This window comes from Onychostruthus taczanowskii, unplaced genomic scaffold (assembly GCF_017590055.1).
Source record: "Onychostruthus taczanowskii isolate IOZ18803 unplaced genomic scaffold, ASM1759005v1 scaffold77, whole genome shotgun sequence".
NCBI lineage: Eukaryota > Metazoa > Chordata > Aves > Passeriformes > Passeridae > Onychostruthus > Onychostruthus taczanowskii.
Genome location: NW_024505561.1, coordinates 6,127,686 through 6,144,423, shown reverse-complemented (window position 1 = coordinate 6,144,423; position 16,738 = coordinate 6,127,686). Strand labels below are relative to the sequence as shown.

Genomic DNA, 16,738 nt, shown 5'->3' with positions numbered 1-16,738 from the left:
CTAAACAAGCCCTACAGAGAAGTGAGAATCTCTGTGCCATAGTTAGCAGAAGAAATAAAAGGGAGCTCTTCTACTTTTATAAAAAACTCACCAGGGCCTGATACACACTTTTAAAGTAAAATTCAGTACTGGTAACAAGTGATTTATAAAATAGTGCTGTAAATCGACTGGACAGACTGAGAATGTTATAATCTTTTCTAATAGTATCAAAAGGGATGATTTTCACCCAGTAGAAACTGTACATGAAGTATTAGACTCTCTGCAATGGTAAGGGCCAAATCCCACCCAGCTCTCCTCAGCTCCTCCCCCACTTAGGGGAGGATAATGTCTCATACAAAACTTTAACATATGGTCTTGGATTTCAAATAATGAAACAATGAGAAATGCAGTAGAAACATCAAATGAGAACACACACACAAAAAAAAAAAAAACCCAAGGACTAAAACATAACGTAAGATAATGAGTGTAAGACTGCTAGAATTCTGTGCTTTCCCTCCTTTACACCCAGGAGCTGGAAATAAATTTTACACTCAGAGAAGAGAGGCATGTGAGAAGTCTGAGCTTCACATCACCCCACACAAATTAATCCAATGTGAGTGCTGCAACCAGTAGATACCTCTGAACATCACCTTTGCAAATACTGTCTTTGGACACAGCCAAACTTCAAATGGAATTTGTAACATGTAACTCCAAATCTAAAAACGTGTCTTTTACATTCAGAATATCAACAATTACTGCACATCAGATTATAGAGGGACTTACTATACTGTATGTTTTTCCTTGAGATTTTTTGAGGGGTTGCATAATCTCTCTCCAATAAAAAATAATACTTTGGGCATAAAACTTTCAAGACAGGCTTAGAGAAGGGAAGAAGAAAAGCAAAAAATTGAACCTATTTTACTTCTCCCAGCACCTAGAAAGAACTCAAGAAATTTTCAGAATTTCATTTAAATTTGAAGTTAAGGAAGCAACTGATTGCAGGTGGTTTTAACAGCTCTATCAACTCAGTTAGAATGCAAATAAATAGACAATATGTTTTGGCTCAATTTTAAAATCTGAAGCCTGGAAACTTCTATCAAGTGAAATCTAGGTCTTTCTGAGTAAATGTGCAAAAATTAGTGTTTTGTTTGGGACCACTTCTATTTATGTTCTGGACAGAAAATGAACTACAAAATGCAGTACAAATAAGGATAATTTATTCTATTTTAAACATAATTCATTCGAATATTTACAAAGCTCAAGTCAGAAAAATCAGTCTTTTTAAATAATTATTTTATTTAAGACTTATTTGAGATTTTCTTTCTTATTGCTCTCTTGCTCCGTGATTTCCTTTTTCTGCCTTCAAACACAGGTTTGGCAGTCACCATGACTACATTTCCCAGGTCTTCATCCTCACCACTTGAACTACTGCACCCTTTTTTCTCTTTATGGTCTGCTGTCTCTGTTGCAGATGTGTTTTTCCTCCTTTTGCTCTTGCCTAAATCTCTGCCTTTGGATTCCTCCACTGAGGAGTCACTAGAAGTTTCTGAAAGATGCAAATTTCCAATAAAACCACCTCCATATAAAAATTCTTTTCTGGAATCTGAATGTTTGCTTCTCTTTCCACTCTGTGCTTTTGTTGCTGCAGCTTGATTTGCTGTACCACCTGTGGTACCTTGCCCTTTCCTTTTCCCAGGCTGTTTAAGCTCCATCTCTGTGGCAGCAGCAGCCTCCTGAGTTTCATCATCTGCTTCCTTTTCCTTTCTCTTCAGACAAGTCACAGCTCTGCGCAGTCTCTGGCTTTTAATAGCTTGTTTTTCATGCTGTTCTAATCTGAAGAATGAATCGATTCGAAGCTGAGTCTACCAAAAATAAAACAGAAACACAGTTGAATGTTTTTGTGGGAATTCAGTTGTTAGCTATGTTATAAAGCATCTGAAACCAAAGCAGGACAAAGCAGTAATGAAATTGATACATACGCACACAGATGTGAACAATAAGACGCATCATTATAGTAATACCCATACTTTATAATAAATTAGGCAACAAGAACCTTTTTAGAAATTAATAACTACCAAACTCCAGTGAGATTTCATAAATATTGTGCTGTTGTTGATTAGACATATGTTGCTATTGTCAACACTAATACAGAGAATCTCTGTAGTGCTCTTAAGCATGTGCTCACAAACACATCCTTAGCTTCCAGCTGTGAAAGCAGAATGTTTACTAAGTAAATGCTGTAAGTGCACTTCACATTTCTGCCTCCGAGTGCAAGAACATGCAGGCGTTTGACTCAGGTTCATCGCACCACATGCTGCTACAGCATAAAGACTGAACAGTAGAACTAACAGTCCTCACACAGTGTGGATTTGTGCTATTCAACCACAGCTAGGCTTTTTGTATAGGCTAAGCCAGTCCTCTACTTTTTCCCTAACATTGCCTATGAGAGACAGACTCTTCCAAAGGCTATTCCAGTCAACCTGAAAGTATATGTATATAACTACGGGGCTTTCACTCCACTCAGTGACAGAGAGAACCTAGAATACTGATTTAGACAATGTGTCTATCTTGTGTATGGCAAAAGGAAAAAAGAATCTAACATTGGGGATCAATTTTACAAACTACTTTGACAGCTACCACAGTGGGCATCACCATTCACTTTCAAGTGTTAATAAAGCTGACAGAATATTTACTTGGAAATTAGAGTACCATTACTAATGGGCACTTGCTCAACAGTTCAGTCTGCACTCTTCTCAAAGGATGTGTACAGCACCAAATGGGCAGTATCACTCCACCAAAATCTCAGGGGCACTCTTATATATACTTTATGAAGTGTTTATGGAACACTGTCTTCTAGAAGTACTGAAGTTGCTTGAGGTGCCTGTAGCTTGACTGCGTCCAGAAAGAACAGCAGCCTGGATTTGAGATAGGTGCTTGATAGGTAAGGAAACTTGAAACCAATGTCTGAAATTATGCAGAATCCCTCACAGCACACTCAAATCATACAGAAATTAAGTCTAAAGAAGCAAGCTTAGTGACTTTAAAAAAAATAAATATATAAAAAGATTAAAAACTAAAGCCCAGCTTCTGAGAAAGATATTTTACTTCAAAGCCTTGCTGTTCTTTTGAAAATGCTTTTCTCACAATTTTCCAGTTACTCTTAAACTATAGGTAGATTTTCACCTGCTGCAAGTTCAGTTGTTTCATCACAGGCAAAAGGATTCCATCTATCTTTGTCCTAGTCCAGCCAAAGTGATCCTTGCAGAATGTGCAGAAAGTTAAGGAACTTGACAAAATGGCTACTACTGGTATTTTGCACACACACAAAATGAAAATTCCTGACGGAAACAATGTCGAGGAAAGTTGCTCCACTTCAAAGCTTTTTCTACTACAAAATCAGACAAAAGACTGTCAGTTAAAACAACATATCACAATCACACTGCTCCATCTCCATTAGTTGCAGAACTTTAATATCAACAGTTCCAAAAGCATGTCTCAGTGAAGACAGAACTCGTTTTGCTAAATGGTGTGCCAATTTTGTGCCATAGCACAAAATACCTATAAATATATCTTACTTTTACACTTGTACCTACTGGAAGTTTCATTTACTGTTTAAAACACTATTAGCTCTGCATTTATTGCCATCTACTTTTCAACAGTTTGCTGCAGCTCAGACTGCAACTGAAGCAAAAAGTATACATTATTGGAAGAAATGCAGGGAATAACCAGGGTTAAGTGCAGACTGAAACACCATTTCTGTCTAGACTTCAAGACTTATTTGTGAAAAAGGGCAAACATTCAGAGGGAGTGTGCAAACAATCCCACTTAAAGAGCAGAAACAGGCACAGGACAGTTACAGAAATATAATATCACAACAAACTAGTCAGTTCAGCTACAAGATTCTCTTTGCATGCAAAGTGAGGCAGTCCACTCCCTCGGGAGGGCAAGCAGCCCTGACTGCCACACATGCATGGCTGCATCCCCTACTATTCCAGAGCTGGTATCATTTTAGGGGAGCACATGCAGATAGGACTTGGAGCCCCTCACAACAAAGAGATGTTAAGAACTCGACACTCCATTACTGACTCCTTACGAACTTTTGAGTACTTTCACCTAACAAGCAAAAGGATATTCTCTGATCTGCTCTACATCAGGCTTTCCCCAGATGAACGAACCCCTTGACTCATCCACCACAGGCTTCAGGTATGCTTCTGCCACTGCTGGATTTGGGAAACCTGAATAAAGCTGCAGGTCCCGCAGTTTCTTCTTGACTTTGGTGTCATGTGGATTAGGCATCACTTTCTTATTCTTCTGAGCTTCATTCCACCACTCACTGAAAAACAGAGAAAATTATTAATCTGCGTCATAAAATAAAATTTGAAATATCAAGAGCCACCACACTAATTTCAATAGCCTAGTCTCCCTACTTCAATTACTGCAAGAGATGACGTACAAAATGTCCAAATGAAAGATGGCCAAAGGGACTTAAAAAAAATCTTAAAAGCAGGAAAGACAAAACATACCCAAAACATACACATTAAATGCAGCTATTGTAAGCTAAAGTAGCAAATATCACTTGGATTCCCCATAAGCTGCTAACCAGAAGGCCCCAGCTTTAACCTCACTTGCAGATGATGTTCCACACACATTGATCACTTTTAGAGGGTTTCTCATATGGAAGAAAGGAAAAAAAAAAAGAAAACTTCTAATCATCCATGCTATTTCCAATGCAGCTGCCTTAGCCCTCTTCAAATCCTGTTCTTGCCCACACCTTACCTGCCTGTCTCCTTCGAGGTCATTCATTCCTCAGTCAAGTCCTTTCTCTCTATGAGCAAGATACAGCAACCTCCCACCAAACCAGGGAGAATGAACCTGTGCTCCACTATGGATCCACCTCTCCAATAAACTCTGAGGCAAATGCACCATTCTACAGCTGTTCTGCTGTCTTTGTCTCACTGTGATTGCTGCATCAACTTGTCACCTTATCTACCTGTCATTCCAAACAGTGATATAATGGAGTCATGTTTTACAGCCTACTTAGTCCCCTTAATGATGCTCCCATTAATCAATGATGGTCATATGTTTTGCTGCATACTTAAGCACCGGAAAAGCATATTTACTAATAATCACAATACGGAGATGCAAAAAAAACAAATCATAATGAAACGTACGCAAATTTTATGAGAGGTTCCAAGCCATGCCCAGGAAATTCATTTAAAATCTCCATTGCTGTTACAAAGCCAACATTTGGGATGCCCTCAGTGTAGTCACTTCCAAGCAAGTATGCCAAATTAATTAGCTTACTTCTATCCAACCCTGAAAAAGAAAGTGTATGGATTCAGTATCTATTATCTTAGAAAATAAAAAATATTATCAGAAAAGCAAAAACTGAAAGGAACACAAAGGCATTAACTCCATAAAATTATATTTAATTCAACAGCAGAATTTGCTAAGTTATATTCTGGAGCAGTATCAATATACTCCTGTGCTAGCTCAAGCACTAATAATTGTGCTAATTTGGCAAATATATCCTGCCAAAATGATAATGTTACAACGGACATCAGGAGGCATTTTTTTTCATGGGAATGATTGTTAAACATTAGAATGGACTGTGCAGTAAGACGGTGGAGTCACCATCCCTGGAAGTGTTCAAGAAACAACTGGATGTGTTACTCAGTGCCATGGTCTAGTTGACAAGGTGGTGATCAGACAAACATTGGACTTGATGATCTCAGAGATCTTTTTTTTTTCTCAGAGATATTTTTCCAACCTAAATAATTCTTTGATTCTGTAATTTCAAAATTCGGGGCTGGTACAAGATATTTTTTTACATTTATTACATCCAGTTAGTGTTCTGTTTTTATTTAATGCTGACCTGAACTGAGTAATGCCAGAATCAAATAAAAACATTCTGTTTGAATTCATAGTCCATAATACCAATGCCTCTGCTTCCTAGAAGTGTTCCTTTTGCTCTGTGCTGGTACAGTTACTAAGTACACCAGAAGAGCTCGTGAAACAGCCAGAAAGAAGGAAGAACTCATTTCCATTTGATAGGCTATAAGGTCTGAGGCAACCAGACTGACTTTTAGAGACCACCTTCAAGAGTCTGGATGTGAAAAAACATTTTTTTTAATTCCATGCAGAAAAGGAGGGACATGAGTCTAAACACACAAAGCAAGACCATCATCATGTTAGTCACAATATCCATCAGCTGTCTAGACAGAAGAATTTATGCAAAGCATGGGAAAGGAGAAGCACAAGACTGCAAAGGAATGTGACAAAGACTGATGATGAATACCTTTTCCCAATAAATAAATAAATATTTGGCTTATCACATTAAAACCAGTTAAAAATCACAGACAAGCTTTTACAGCAATCCTTTCCAATTAAGCTACAGTAGCATACTTAAGTAGGGCAAAATTATTTCATTCAATTTGCTGGAAGAAACCAAAGCTACATTTTTCACCACATAAAAATATTATTAAATTTTACATGCTACTATTTCAAAATCTATAGCCTCTCAAATTGAAAATGTCAAAACTGATTTTAGAAGAGTTCTGCTCAAGACGTAATAACAAGTTTAAATTGGCTCATATTTTATGTGACACTGAAGCTTAGTAGTTCAACAAAATTAGCAACAATTTGATTAGACTAGCTCAAGAGCAATAAGATAGAAGAGAAAAATCTTTCCACGTCAACTATATGATAAATATTTTACATATATTCCAGATCCACTTTTAATATATTACTTCTCAGTATGTCCAAAACTAACTTCTATTTCCAGAAGACTAAAAAACTGATGACATCAGAATGTAATTTTTCCACCACATCAGAAAATTCATGCTAAAATTTACCCAGAAACTGGTATAATAGCTCATATCTCCCGCCCTGGTGATCTTTACACTCAGTATATCAAATGCACGTGGTGTTCAAATTCGGGGGCGGGGGGAGGGAGGCCATCTGACAGTAAAACAGCAACCTAACTGAATGGTTTTAGAGACTCTCCAAAGAACAGATACTGAATAAGAGACAGAAAATTCTGTAGAAAATACAAAGAGACAGATGACAGAGCTTATTAAAGACTGTGTTTAACAAATCAACACCTGAGGCTTACCTAGCTCGTTCTGAAAGTCAACATACTGATAATATTCTACGTATTTGTCCTGACTGAAGAAATTTTTATAAACATGTCGTGCACCAAACAACCAAACATCACTGTCATCAGTGATTGTCCCAGAGGTCTGATCAGTAAGGTCCAATATGGCACACTGTGCCTCGGCCTCCATCGGAGCTTCGATATATGGAATGCCAAACAGACGGAGGAGCTCCTGGAGGATGGAAGGAAAACAGTTAATAATTCATCTGAAGAGTTAACTTCTAATACACTTGTGCTGGACTCAGAACTGCTAGATTCACACTTGGGAGCTATTTAATATTTGACAACAAACTTCAAACTTCCAGTAAAAAGCACCAAGCTCAGTTAAGTCAAGGGGGAATCCCCACTCAACTCTCTGAGGCAGACAGTGCCATATAAGTCAAGCACTACTTGAGCACACTTTTACCACACAGTTTGAGAGCCTGCCATCTGAATTACACAAGCATACTTAAGTGTTTTTTTGCAGAGCAAGGAGAAAACTCCATGCATGACAATTATGTGGGCTCTGTGAAGCAAAAATGCAGGTTAAATATAAAACAGTAAAATCTAAAAATTCTTATTTAAAAAAAATTTGGTCATCACTTCATCTAACAAAGTAGTATGAAAGCATATGAGAAACACTCATATGAAGCAGGAAACAGTGGGAAGACTAATCAGTCCTTGGATAGTGTTTTGATATGTCTCTATTTTGATTCATTTTTGCTTTTACGGGATACATTACTCAACCTCAGTTAAATATCCCACACACACTAGGTTTAGAGGCTTGTGCTAGGTACACAGGTCTGCATTGTGTTCTTCACTCAGATGGCTTTTGAGGCTTGACACAATCAGTCACAAAACGTTAAATTTTTACTGTAATTAAGAATAAAAGCACAAGATCAAAAGATTTATAACTACAATAGTGTGCATATGACTACATGGCACATAATACTACAAAAGCAATCTACTGGCCTTAAAAAAATCACCAGAAGAAATAAGCATGTGCAAATATTTAAGCCAGATGAAATAGAATTTTAAAACTACTTAAACTGTTCCATTAAGAAAAAAAATACAGGCATTTACATATTTCTCAGAATTAACTTGTTAGCATAAGTTTATTAGAGACACTATCACTAGACTACTATATTACGGGTTTGCTAACCCAAACCTTGAAATACTGACACAGAAGTAACAGGCTTATTCAGGTGTCACTGGTGAGATTCTTTCAAATTGCTTACTCAGGGCATAAACTATACAGACTTCTTGTAACTTTTTGACCTTTTAATCCCTAAGAGAAATCACAGTTTACCTAACACACAGACTGCATCAATTCTTTGCTGCTGAACATAGCTTCCTCATATTTTCTGTTCATTTTGCACCTTTCACAAGAACAGGCCAAAATCAAACTGGCCCAGACTTTAAAAGTTGGTGCTTAAAAGATATACTGATTTATCCATAACTGTACTATTATATTATTACATTTACTTAAAATAGTTGGAATTCAAGATTACCTCAACACTTTCAATATTTTAAAACAAGCAAACTGAAGAAAACAAGCTCCTAAGAGGGAAAAAAGGTGACCTATAACCAAGCAAAATTACTAACAGCTTTTGACTAAATGACTGGGGTGAAGGAAGGAAGGAAACAAATCAAAATGATTCAACAAATACTACCTGGCTTTCCAAGAACATCTGTCCTGTTACAGAAGCAGCAACACGTTCCTGCTGCTGTTTTTGAGACTGAAGTGTATTCTGCTCAGCAGAAAGGTCCTTTTCTAATTCTTCTAGTTCTTCCTGAAAATATAAACCAAAGTTTTTACTATTTCAATGGTTCAGGTATATTTAGGAAAGCAAAGCATAAAGTCTCCAAATACAATTATTCCAGTAGTACATGTTCCATTAATTCACACTAAGAAGTTGTTAACAGCTACTCTAATGCAGCAAGTTGTAAGACCAGAGATGGTCTAGTCATGAATTTACCTTGAAGTTTTCCTCTGATTCTAGGGAGATTATAATTAACCATCTTTAAAGAAACACCAGTTCCCATACAATTAGATGGCTATGTGAGAAAGCAATGAAACAATAAGAAGCTGTTCAATAGTTTTCCTTAAGAACTATTTGGAAACAAAGCACTCCACTACAAGCTCAAAACAAGAAACAATGAGTTACCAAACTGATGTCTTGCCACTCATCCACTGCACCTTTACCATCAGCTTCTGCTTCAACATTCTGAGTGTTTCCCAGCTGCACCTCATCAGACTCCTTCAGCAAGTCCAGTGTGCAAACATCAGGTCTGTCTGTCTCCACTTCTGCAAGTGTTGGCTCATCACCCACTTTCTCATCATATTTAGTAGGAGACTCAGCCTCATTACTGACCTCAGCATCCACTTCAATAAAGCTTCCTATCAAAGGAAAACAGAGACTTGTACACGCTTTTAACACAGGCAGTAACTTTTTTTTTTTCTATATGCAGCAGATAAATATAAGGATTGTGAAATTACATAAATCAAGGGGCTGACTGGTTAACACACCAGTTCCATTCAATGTACACAACATGCTTTCCTGACTCTCTATATTCTATACTCAGGTTTCAATGATAAAACATGACACGAAGGGGAAAAACACAGCTCAGATTTTCTTCCTGCCTCCTATATATGGGGATGCATTTTTAAGCATTTGTTACTAAGAGAAAAGGTTACCTTCATTGGCTACAGATACAATACTGTCCTATTTTCTTATCCTTTTACACAATCAAAAAGCACGTACCATCAGAATCACTGTCTTCGGACTGTGATATCCCTTCTCTTTCTGCCTCAGGATTTCTTGGTTCTGGAAAAAATCCAGTATCCTCAGACACATTCTCCTTGGTTTGTGAAATTACTTCCTGTGTATTTTCAGAAATTTTCAAGTTTTCCTTATTTTTAAAAAGGTCTGTTGTTTCAGTGTGAATCAAAGCATCTATACTAGTATGCATAGGGGAACAGCTTGGCTTCTGCAAACACAAATTCATATTCTTATCTCCCAGAGATTTTAAGTCCATTTTGGAACCACTTTTTTCTTCGTCAAAGTCTTCTTTATCCTTTCTAGTATTGTTAACATAAGAATAATTTTCAGCTCTGGATATACTGGTATCATTTGGTGAAATATGATTTTTGGAACCATTTTTTTCGTTGTCTACATCTTCTGTGTATTTTATAGTATTGTCAATATAAGTTTCAGCTATGGATATACCGGTGTCCTTGGGTGCAATATGATTTCCCGAACCATTTTCTTCTTTGTCTATATCCTCTTTACCTTTTCTAGTATTTTCAATAGCAGAATAATTTTCATCTCTGAATACACCAGTGTCTTTGGGTGTAATATCACTTTTTTCCAGCTCCTCACTCTTCTGTTTAAATTTAGCATTTTGCATAGTCACTTGGATTGATGACTGAATTGCAGCTGTAGGAATGTTTTTTCCCTCCTTAACTACAGGAATCTGCTCTTCCTTCCCTTCTGGTCTTTCTGATAGCACTCCACCAGTTGTAGCAGTAACAACTTCCTCCCCTTTATCGTCTTCACTCAGGGCTTGCTGAATTGCCCGCAGTGTTCTTGGAGACACTCTGCCTTCCTCTGACATAACTTGGTCCATGTTCAATCGTCCTGTGTCCAGTTCTTCTTCTGAGCTGCTTTCCACCATGGCTGCCTGGATAGCAAGCAAAGTCCGAGGAGATGGGGGCGCTGCCACTACATTGTCATCTTCCTGCTTTGCATTAGCAGGAGGTTCATTGATTTTATTTAATTTAGTCAATTCATGCATTTTTGATGAGGGTCCTGCAGTAGTTTCCAAGTCTCTACTCACAGCGTCTTTTGCTTGAATACCTGAAAGAAAGTTTTGTATGGAAAAATATTGCTTTATAAAAACATTCCATTTACATAACGAACATCATCATATAAAGATTATTAAACCACTTTTTTACAGGTTTACAGATCACAGTTAGTGACATATAACAGTAATGCACATTTCATACAAAGTACTGGCTAGGCGCACCAATAAACAATATTCAGGTTTGTTCTTAAAACTGTCAGTTTTAAGTGTGCACACTCCAAACAACAGGTTTTACAAAATTAAGACCCAACATACCCTTTATCAGAATATAGTGAGAAGTCTCTTCAGAGACCACCCTCCTTGATTCCACTTCTTTCACAAAACCACCTTCATTTTCATATTGTGTTTGGATTTCACCCGAGTGCTGTTGATTCATTTCTTTTTGTACATTTTCTATGCACCGATTGAGGTTGCTTTTTTTAAGCAAACCCCTGAGCTGGTACTGGGAAAAGTCATTGGAGTCCTCAAAAAAAACAAAATAAAAAAACAAAACAAAACAAATAAATTGAAATAAAACACCCCTTTTAAGCAAATTCATTTCCCACATTCTGGAAAAGTGTGGGAACTCTTGAAAGAGTTCCTTTAAGCAGCTAACATTTGTCTTTCACTGGCTGCTGCACTCCAAAGCAACAGCAATACTATTCTGGCAACATACAAGAATTCTGAAAGGTACCAGTAGTTCTCAGTACTGGAGAACATCTCAATTTTGGTTATCAGAGCTCACCCCCATCTTAAAAAGAAAAGCAATTAAAAGAGAATCCACATGTGGATCATTTTAAAATGATGGTTCTTAGCTTACACTTGGACACAAGCCATCATTTGATCTGATGTATACTGTACTTTCAAAACCTCACTGTAGAAGTGGCGCTATAGGATTCCCCATTCTTGTCTGAACAGCTTCAACACATCTGCCTAGGTTACAAAAGCCTTTTCCCAGCTGCCAACTCCTCTGACAACCTCAGGGTTTGGAATCCAAGCTGCATTAATCCTGCCTGGTTCATCCACACCAGTAGCACGTTATGCAATCTTCGGCATAATGCTGGTGAGGCACAAAACACAGCACAATTTTTAACGTTTTTGCCAAACTGAATTAGCTCTGCTAATTTTAGTGGAAATCAAGAGATAAGGCTGTTAAGAGTGATTATCTCATTGGATTTTTTTTCTCCTCACAGTATCATCATGTCTTATTAAATAGTCGAGGGTGTAAAGGTTTCTATATGTAGTACTCTTTCTTTATTTGCATTAATGGCAACAGGTCCATTCCAATGCCTTGAAAGCTACTTTAAATATTACCTCTGGCATTGCCTCAAATAACGTCCTTCTTCGCTTTGTAAGTTCTTTAATATCAGTCAAGATCTCATGTTTTATTTCTGGAGGCAGCTTGTGGAAATCTTCTGATTCAATATCTATAGAATAAGGATTTTCACATAACTGTTCCTATAAAAATGGAGAACACGAATACATATTTTATATTACAGCACAACAAAAATAATAAAATATTTAGAGCATCATTCCAAACAAGACAAAAAAATCAACCCCTCAAGAACTTTGTTGCTACTTCCCACATAGCAAAGAAATCAAGAAAAAAAAGTAACTACTATGTAATAAAATAATGCTAAGTACCTCATTATTGATGTACACTATACAGAGAAACTTGGTTTTATTCTTTTTACAAAAAGATACTTAGTATAAAACACAGAACCAGGTCATATAGCCTCAGCTACTCAGATCTTGTCCTTCTAAAGAAATTCTCCTTCTGAATGAGAACTGCCTCAAAGATAAACAATCTTTCCAACAGTGTTCCTTTTTTTATTTTCCTGTTGATGAAAGCAGAATTTTATTATTTATTATGTCTTCTTCTTAGGTTATGTATTTCTCATCTCCTCTTCCAATCAAATCAGCACATCAGAAGCAAATACAGAATTTATCTATGAAAACACAAGGACTTAAGTGCTTCAACTTCAGTTCACATTTGGAGAAGCACAGGAATTTTGTTAAATATGCTGTTATTTATGTATATACACATGCATAAATGCATTATTTTCTCCTGCATTGTTACAAAAACCAATGGTTTCTCCATACATTCACAGGAAGTAATAAAAAGAAAAAAAAAAGGCTATCACAAGAATTTTATGTTCTGCTGTATTCTAGTGGAGAAATCACATTTTCATATCCTCATTAATAGGAAATCTTAAAAGTACTGAAAATTAACTTGTTTTCTTATAAGTAATGCTATAATAAGATCTACATCTCCAAATAATTGGATTTTATAAGCTTTCTGCTTGTCTTTTAAGCACAGCACATGAATTAGCGGATTGTTCACAGTAACAAGGCAACTAAGTTGCACTTACTTGCAACATCTGTTTTTGGCTCATTCTCATTTGCCACTCTTTTTCTTCCTCCTCCTCTGAGCTAAAAGTCACAAAGAGAAAACAAATGTGTAGATATTTACCCAGGAAAACAATTTCTATTTTAAGCAAAAACACATTAGTCATGCCTTTGCTGGTCAAGCACAAATATTTGCAGCATCAAACACATACACACAATATATATACACACATATAAATACGTACACAGGTCATAAAGACCTGAACAGAAAGTAAAAAGGCAACTTATGTCAGTGAAAACTAGATGGAGACAACTGCTGCTGTTTAGATCATGACACAATTCTTACTTGGTCAGCATTTCAAGTACATAAAAATACAGATGTGCAAAGAATAACCTACAGGGCAGCTTCACATTCTCACTTAGTGTTATTTAAGAAGATGCCACAGGTGTGACAAGTACGGACAAAGCCTGTCTCTGCTGAACATGTCAACACAAAACAGAATCAAGCTGCCACACCCAAGCTTGAACAATCAGTCCCATTTAGTTGTATGGACATGGCCATAGAGACTGTGGTAGAACTTTCATCCTTATACATGAATCCAGTGTAGAAATTTAATCTGTGGGTTGAAATCTTCTTCTGTTACTTTCCCATAAATAACTAGGAAGCTTCTGTATACAAAAAGAAACTGAAATAAAATATAAATTAAATAAATATACTTTATATATATATATATATATATATGTTACAGTGTCTCATAGGTCAAAGGCCTTAAATCAGCATAGAAAATGTGGTTTATAATTTTACCCAAGTTTATTAAAAACTATTTAATCTCTTTTTCTTAATTCTACCTACCTATTCTTCTCTTCATCCTCTAATGTAGGTAATACATACATATCATCAATTCCTTCTCTTCGAACTTGTGTAATACTGGGCAAAGCTTCATTGCTTAGGGAGAAAAAAGAAAAAATAAAACAGCAATAAACAGCTTCAGAAAGACTTACTGTCACTTATAAACAAGGGAAAAATAATTTTTATTCTTGCCTTTTGCCTGCAATAGCAGTTTTGATAGCGTGTCTCTTCAAAAGCGTTTTCAAGAGTTTCTCTGCAGTTTTCCTGGAATCATTGATGGCAATTTCCTTTCTTTGTCTTCGCTTAGCCTATGAAAACAAGATTACCACCAACAAGATTTTGCTGGATGCTGAAAATGCACATCCAGTGAATCCCTGTTAAAACTCTGTGTACTGAGTCTATGAGCTACTCCTAGTTCATTCTACACCAAGGGGGACAGAGCCTTCAGAGCCTCTAGATCTATGTCCATTTCCTCTGTGGGCCCCAGAAGCAGCTTTCAGCTTCTGCGTACAAATGCCTGCAGAGCTGCATTCAGGTCCATTCTAGAGCACAAGCCAGGCTTGTGCCATCTTCCACTTCTCTGCAACCTGGCTCCCACGCAAATCACACCTGCCTAGATTAAAGAGCTGCTGCGTGCTCCAAGAGCTAACCCAGGCTGGGACTGCAAAGGATACCCGCAGAGCAGTGGACTGCAATCCTCCATCCCCACAGCTCAGAAACATAAGCAGAACAACAGGAAGGAAACTGAAAATGGCTATTTATCATCAGCAGACATACAGCCACTTTTACATTGCAGTAACTCACAAAGGTACTTACCAAGGTTTGTCTCTTCAGAAGAGGCGCCTCTCCATCAAAAACAAAGACGGGTCGAATCCGGAAAAACAGTAACTTGCAGAGTCGATGAAACAGAGTGAGCAGGTGAGCATTCCGTACAGAAATGCCACGATGATCTCTGGCTCCCTTTATTGCTTGGTTCAACCAAATACTGATATCTTAAAGAACCGTTGAGAGGGAAAAAGTGTACTCTTTTACACATATACCACATTGGGAGTTCCTATAAAGTACACAGATTTGACTGAGTGGCTTTTGCCCATGGCTCCAAGCTTGTCTCATCAAAACCAAGAATATCCAAATAGCATGAACTTGGAAGAAAAAAAAAAACATTGCCCATACTGCCCTGCACAAAAAGCAGAGTGGAAGCAAAAGCACAGCAAATACTTCCCCAGTTATTTTTACAGGTAAATGATGGATAACTTCCTTCCACATCTTTCCAGCACTTAACCAAGTATACAGGACAGGAAAGCTGATGCATAAGCATAAAACTTCTTCATCTTATAGTCCTACTGAGAGCAGCACATTCATTAAGTACAAAGTTCTATAGTCCAACACTTGCATAAGGAACCTATCAAAAAAAAAGGCTATTTTTTTAAAGACGAAAATAAAAGAGCTTAGTATACTGTTCACATATTATAAAGCAAAACTTCCACTTACCAAAATGTAAGCCATTTAAATGTAAGAATAACAATAACAACAATAATAATCTCTTATAAATAAGGGAAATAGTTAAAACAATCTCCCTTGCAATTTAGGTTCCCCAGCTTTACTTTCAAAGGATACCAACAGCAAGAATTTTCCCTTCCAGCGTTTCTGGGTTTATGGGTCTCCCAGTGCTTTCAAGCAGCTTCCAAAGTCCTTGAACTCCCATGGTCCTTCCTTAGCTGCTTTGAGAGAAAATCTACGAGGCACAAAAGAAGGAATACCCCAAAGATTACGCGGCCCGCCACTGCTTTATTAAATCAAACGGAAATAACGAAGCAGCCGCTCGGGCCGGGGTAGCCAGGGACAGCGGCAGGAACAGGCGGGGGTCGCGATCCCTGACCTGCGGCGGGGAGCGGATCCCGGCGCAGGGACGCGGAAGGGACGCGGAAGGAAGGGACGCGGAAGGAAAGGACGCGGCCCCACCACCGGCGGCCGCCCCGCGCGGGCCGCAACCCCGCCCGGCGCAGCCCCGCGGTCCGCCGGGAGCCGCCGCGCGCGGGGCGGAGCCGGCGCAGGCCCAGCCCGGGAGCAGCCGCCCACAGCCATTCTCCCGCTGCGGTTCCTGAGGCTGGTGGGCTCCTCGGCTGCCCGGAGGAGAGCCTAGTACCTAACAGCAGAGAATAACAGAATCAGTTATGTTGGAAAAGATCTCAGAGATCATCGAGTCCAACCTGTGACCGAACATCACTTTGTCACTAGACCATGATCTAAGTGCCACGTCTAGTCTAAACACTCAGGGACGGTAACTACACCAGCTCCTTGGGCAGTCCCTTCCAATATCTGATCACCCTTTCTGGGGAGAAATTCCCTTACGACCAGCCTAAACGTCACCTGGTGCAGCTTGAGGCCATTTCCTTTGATCCTGTCACTTGTTACCCGGGAGAAGAGGCTGACCCCCACCTGGTTACACCTTCCTTTCAGGTGGTTGCAGAGTGATAAGGTCACTCCTGAGCCTCCTTTTCTCCAGGCTAAACAAGCCCAGATCCCTCAGCTGCTCCTCACAGGACTTGTGCTCCAGAGCTTTTACCAGCTCTATTGCC

General features: G+C 38.3%; 1 protein-coding gene across 1 annotated transcript; it reads right to left on the bottom strand.

Moving 5' to 3' along the window:
* Nucleotides 1–1,174: 1,174 nt before the first annotated feature.
* ERCC5 (ERCC excision repair 5, endonuclease) lies at nucleotides 1,175–16,180 on the bottom strand. Its single transcript, XM_041423360.1, has 16 exons — nucleotides 16,039–16,180; nucleotides 15,777–15,894; nucleotides 14,976–15,151; nucleotides 14,352–14,467; nucleotides 14,163–14,255; nucleotides 13,333–13,393; nucleotides 12,275–12,418; nucleotides 11,237–11,444; nucleotides 9,880–10,974; nucleotides 9,283–9,515; nucleotides 8,788–8,907; nucleotides 7,094–7,307; nucleotides 5,151–5,295; nucleotides 4,112–4,312; nucleotides 3,163–3,247; nucleotides 1,175–1,841 (listed from the first exon to the last, which is right to left on the bottom strand). The coding sequence occupies exons 2-16, from the start codon at nucleotides 15,862–15,864 to the stop codon at nucleotides 1,278–1,280; spliced, it is 3,543 nt and encodes a 1,180-aa protein (XP_041279294.1). The 5' UTR covers nucleotides 15,865–15,894; nucleotides 16,039–16,180; the 3' UTR covers nucleotides 1,175–1,277.
* Between the last annotated feature and the right edge of the window lie 558 nt (nucleotides 16,181–16,738).

Excerpts from the sequence above, each read along its gene's own strand:
- ERCC5 (XM_041423360.1), bottom strand. The coding sequence starts at position 15,864 with ATGGGAGTTCAAGGACTTTGGAAGCTGCTTGAAAGCACTGGGAGACCC. Across the intron at positions 15,152-15,776 it reads AGGGAAAATTCTTGCTGTTG|ATATCAGTATTTGGTTGAAC; the intron begins GTATCCTTTGAA and ends CGGTTCTTTAAG. Across the intron at positions 4,313-5,150 it reads GAACCTCTCATAAAATTTGC|TGAGTGGTGGAATGAAGCTC; the intron begins GTACGTTTCATT and ends TCTGTTTTTCAG.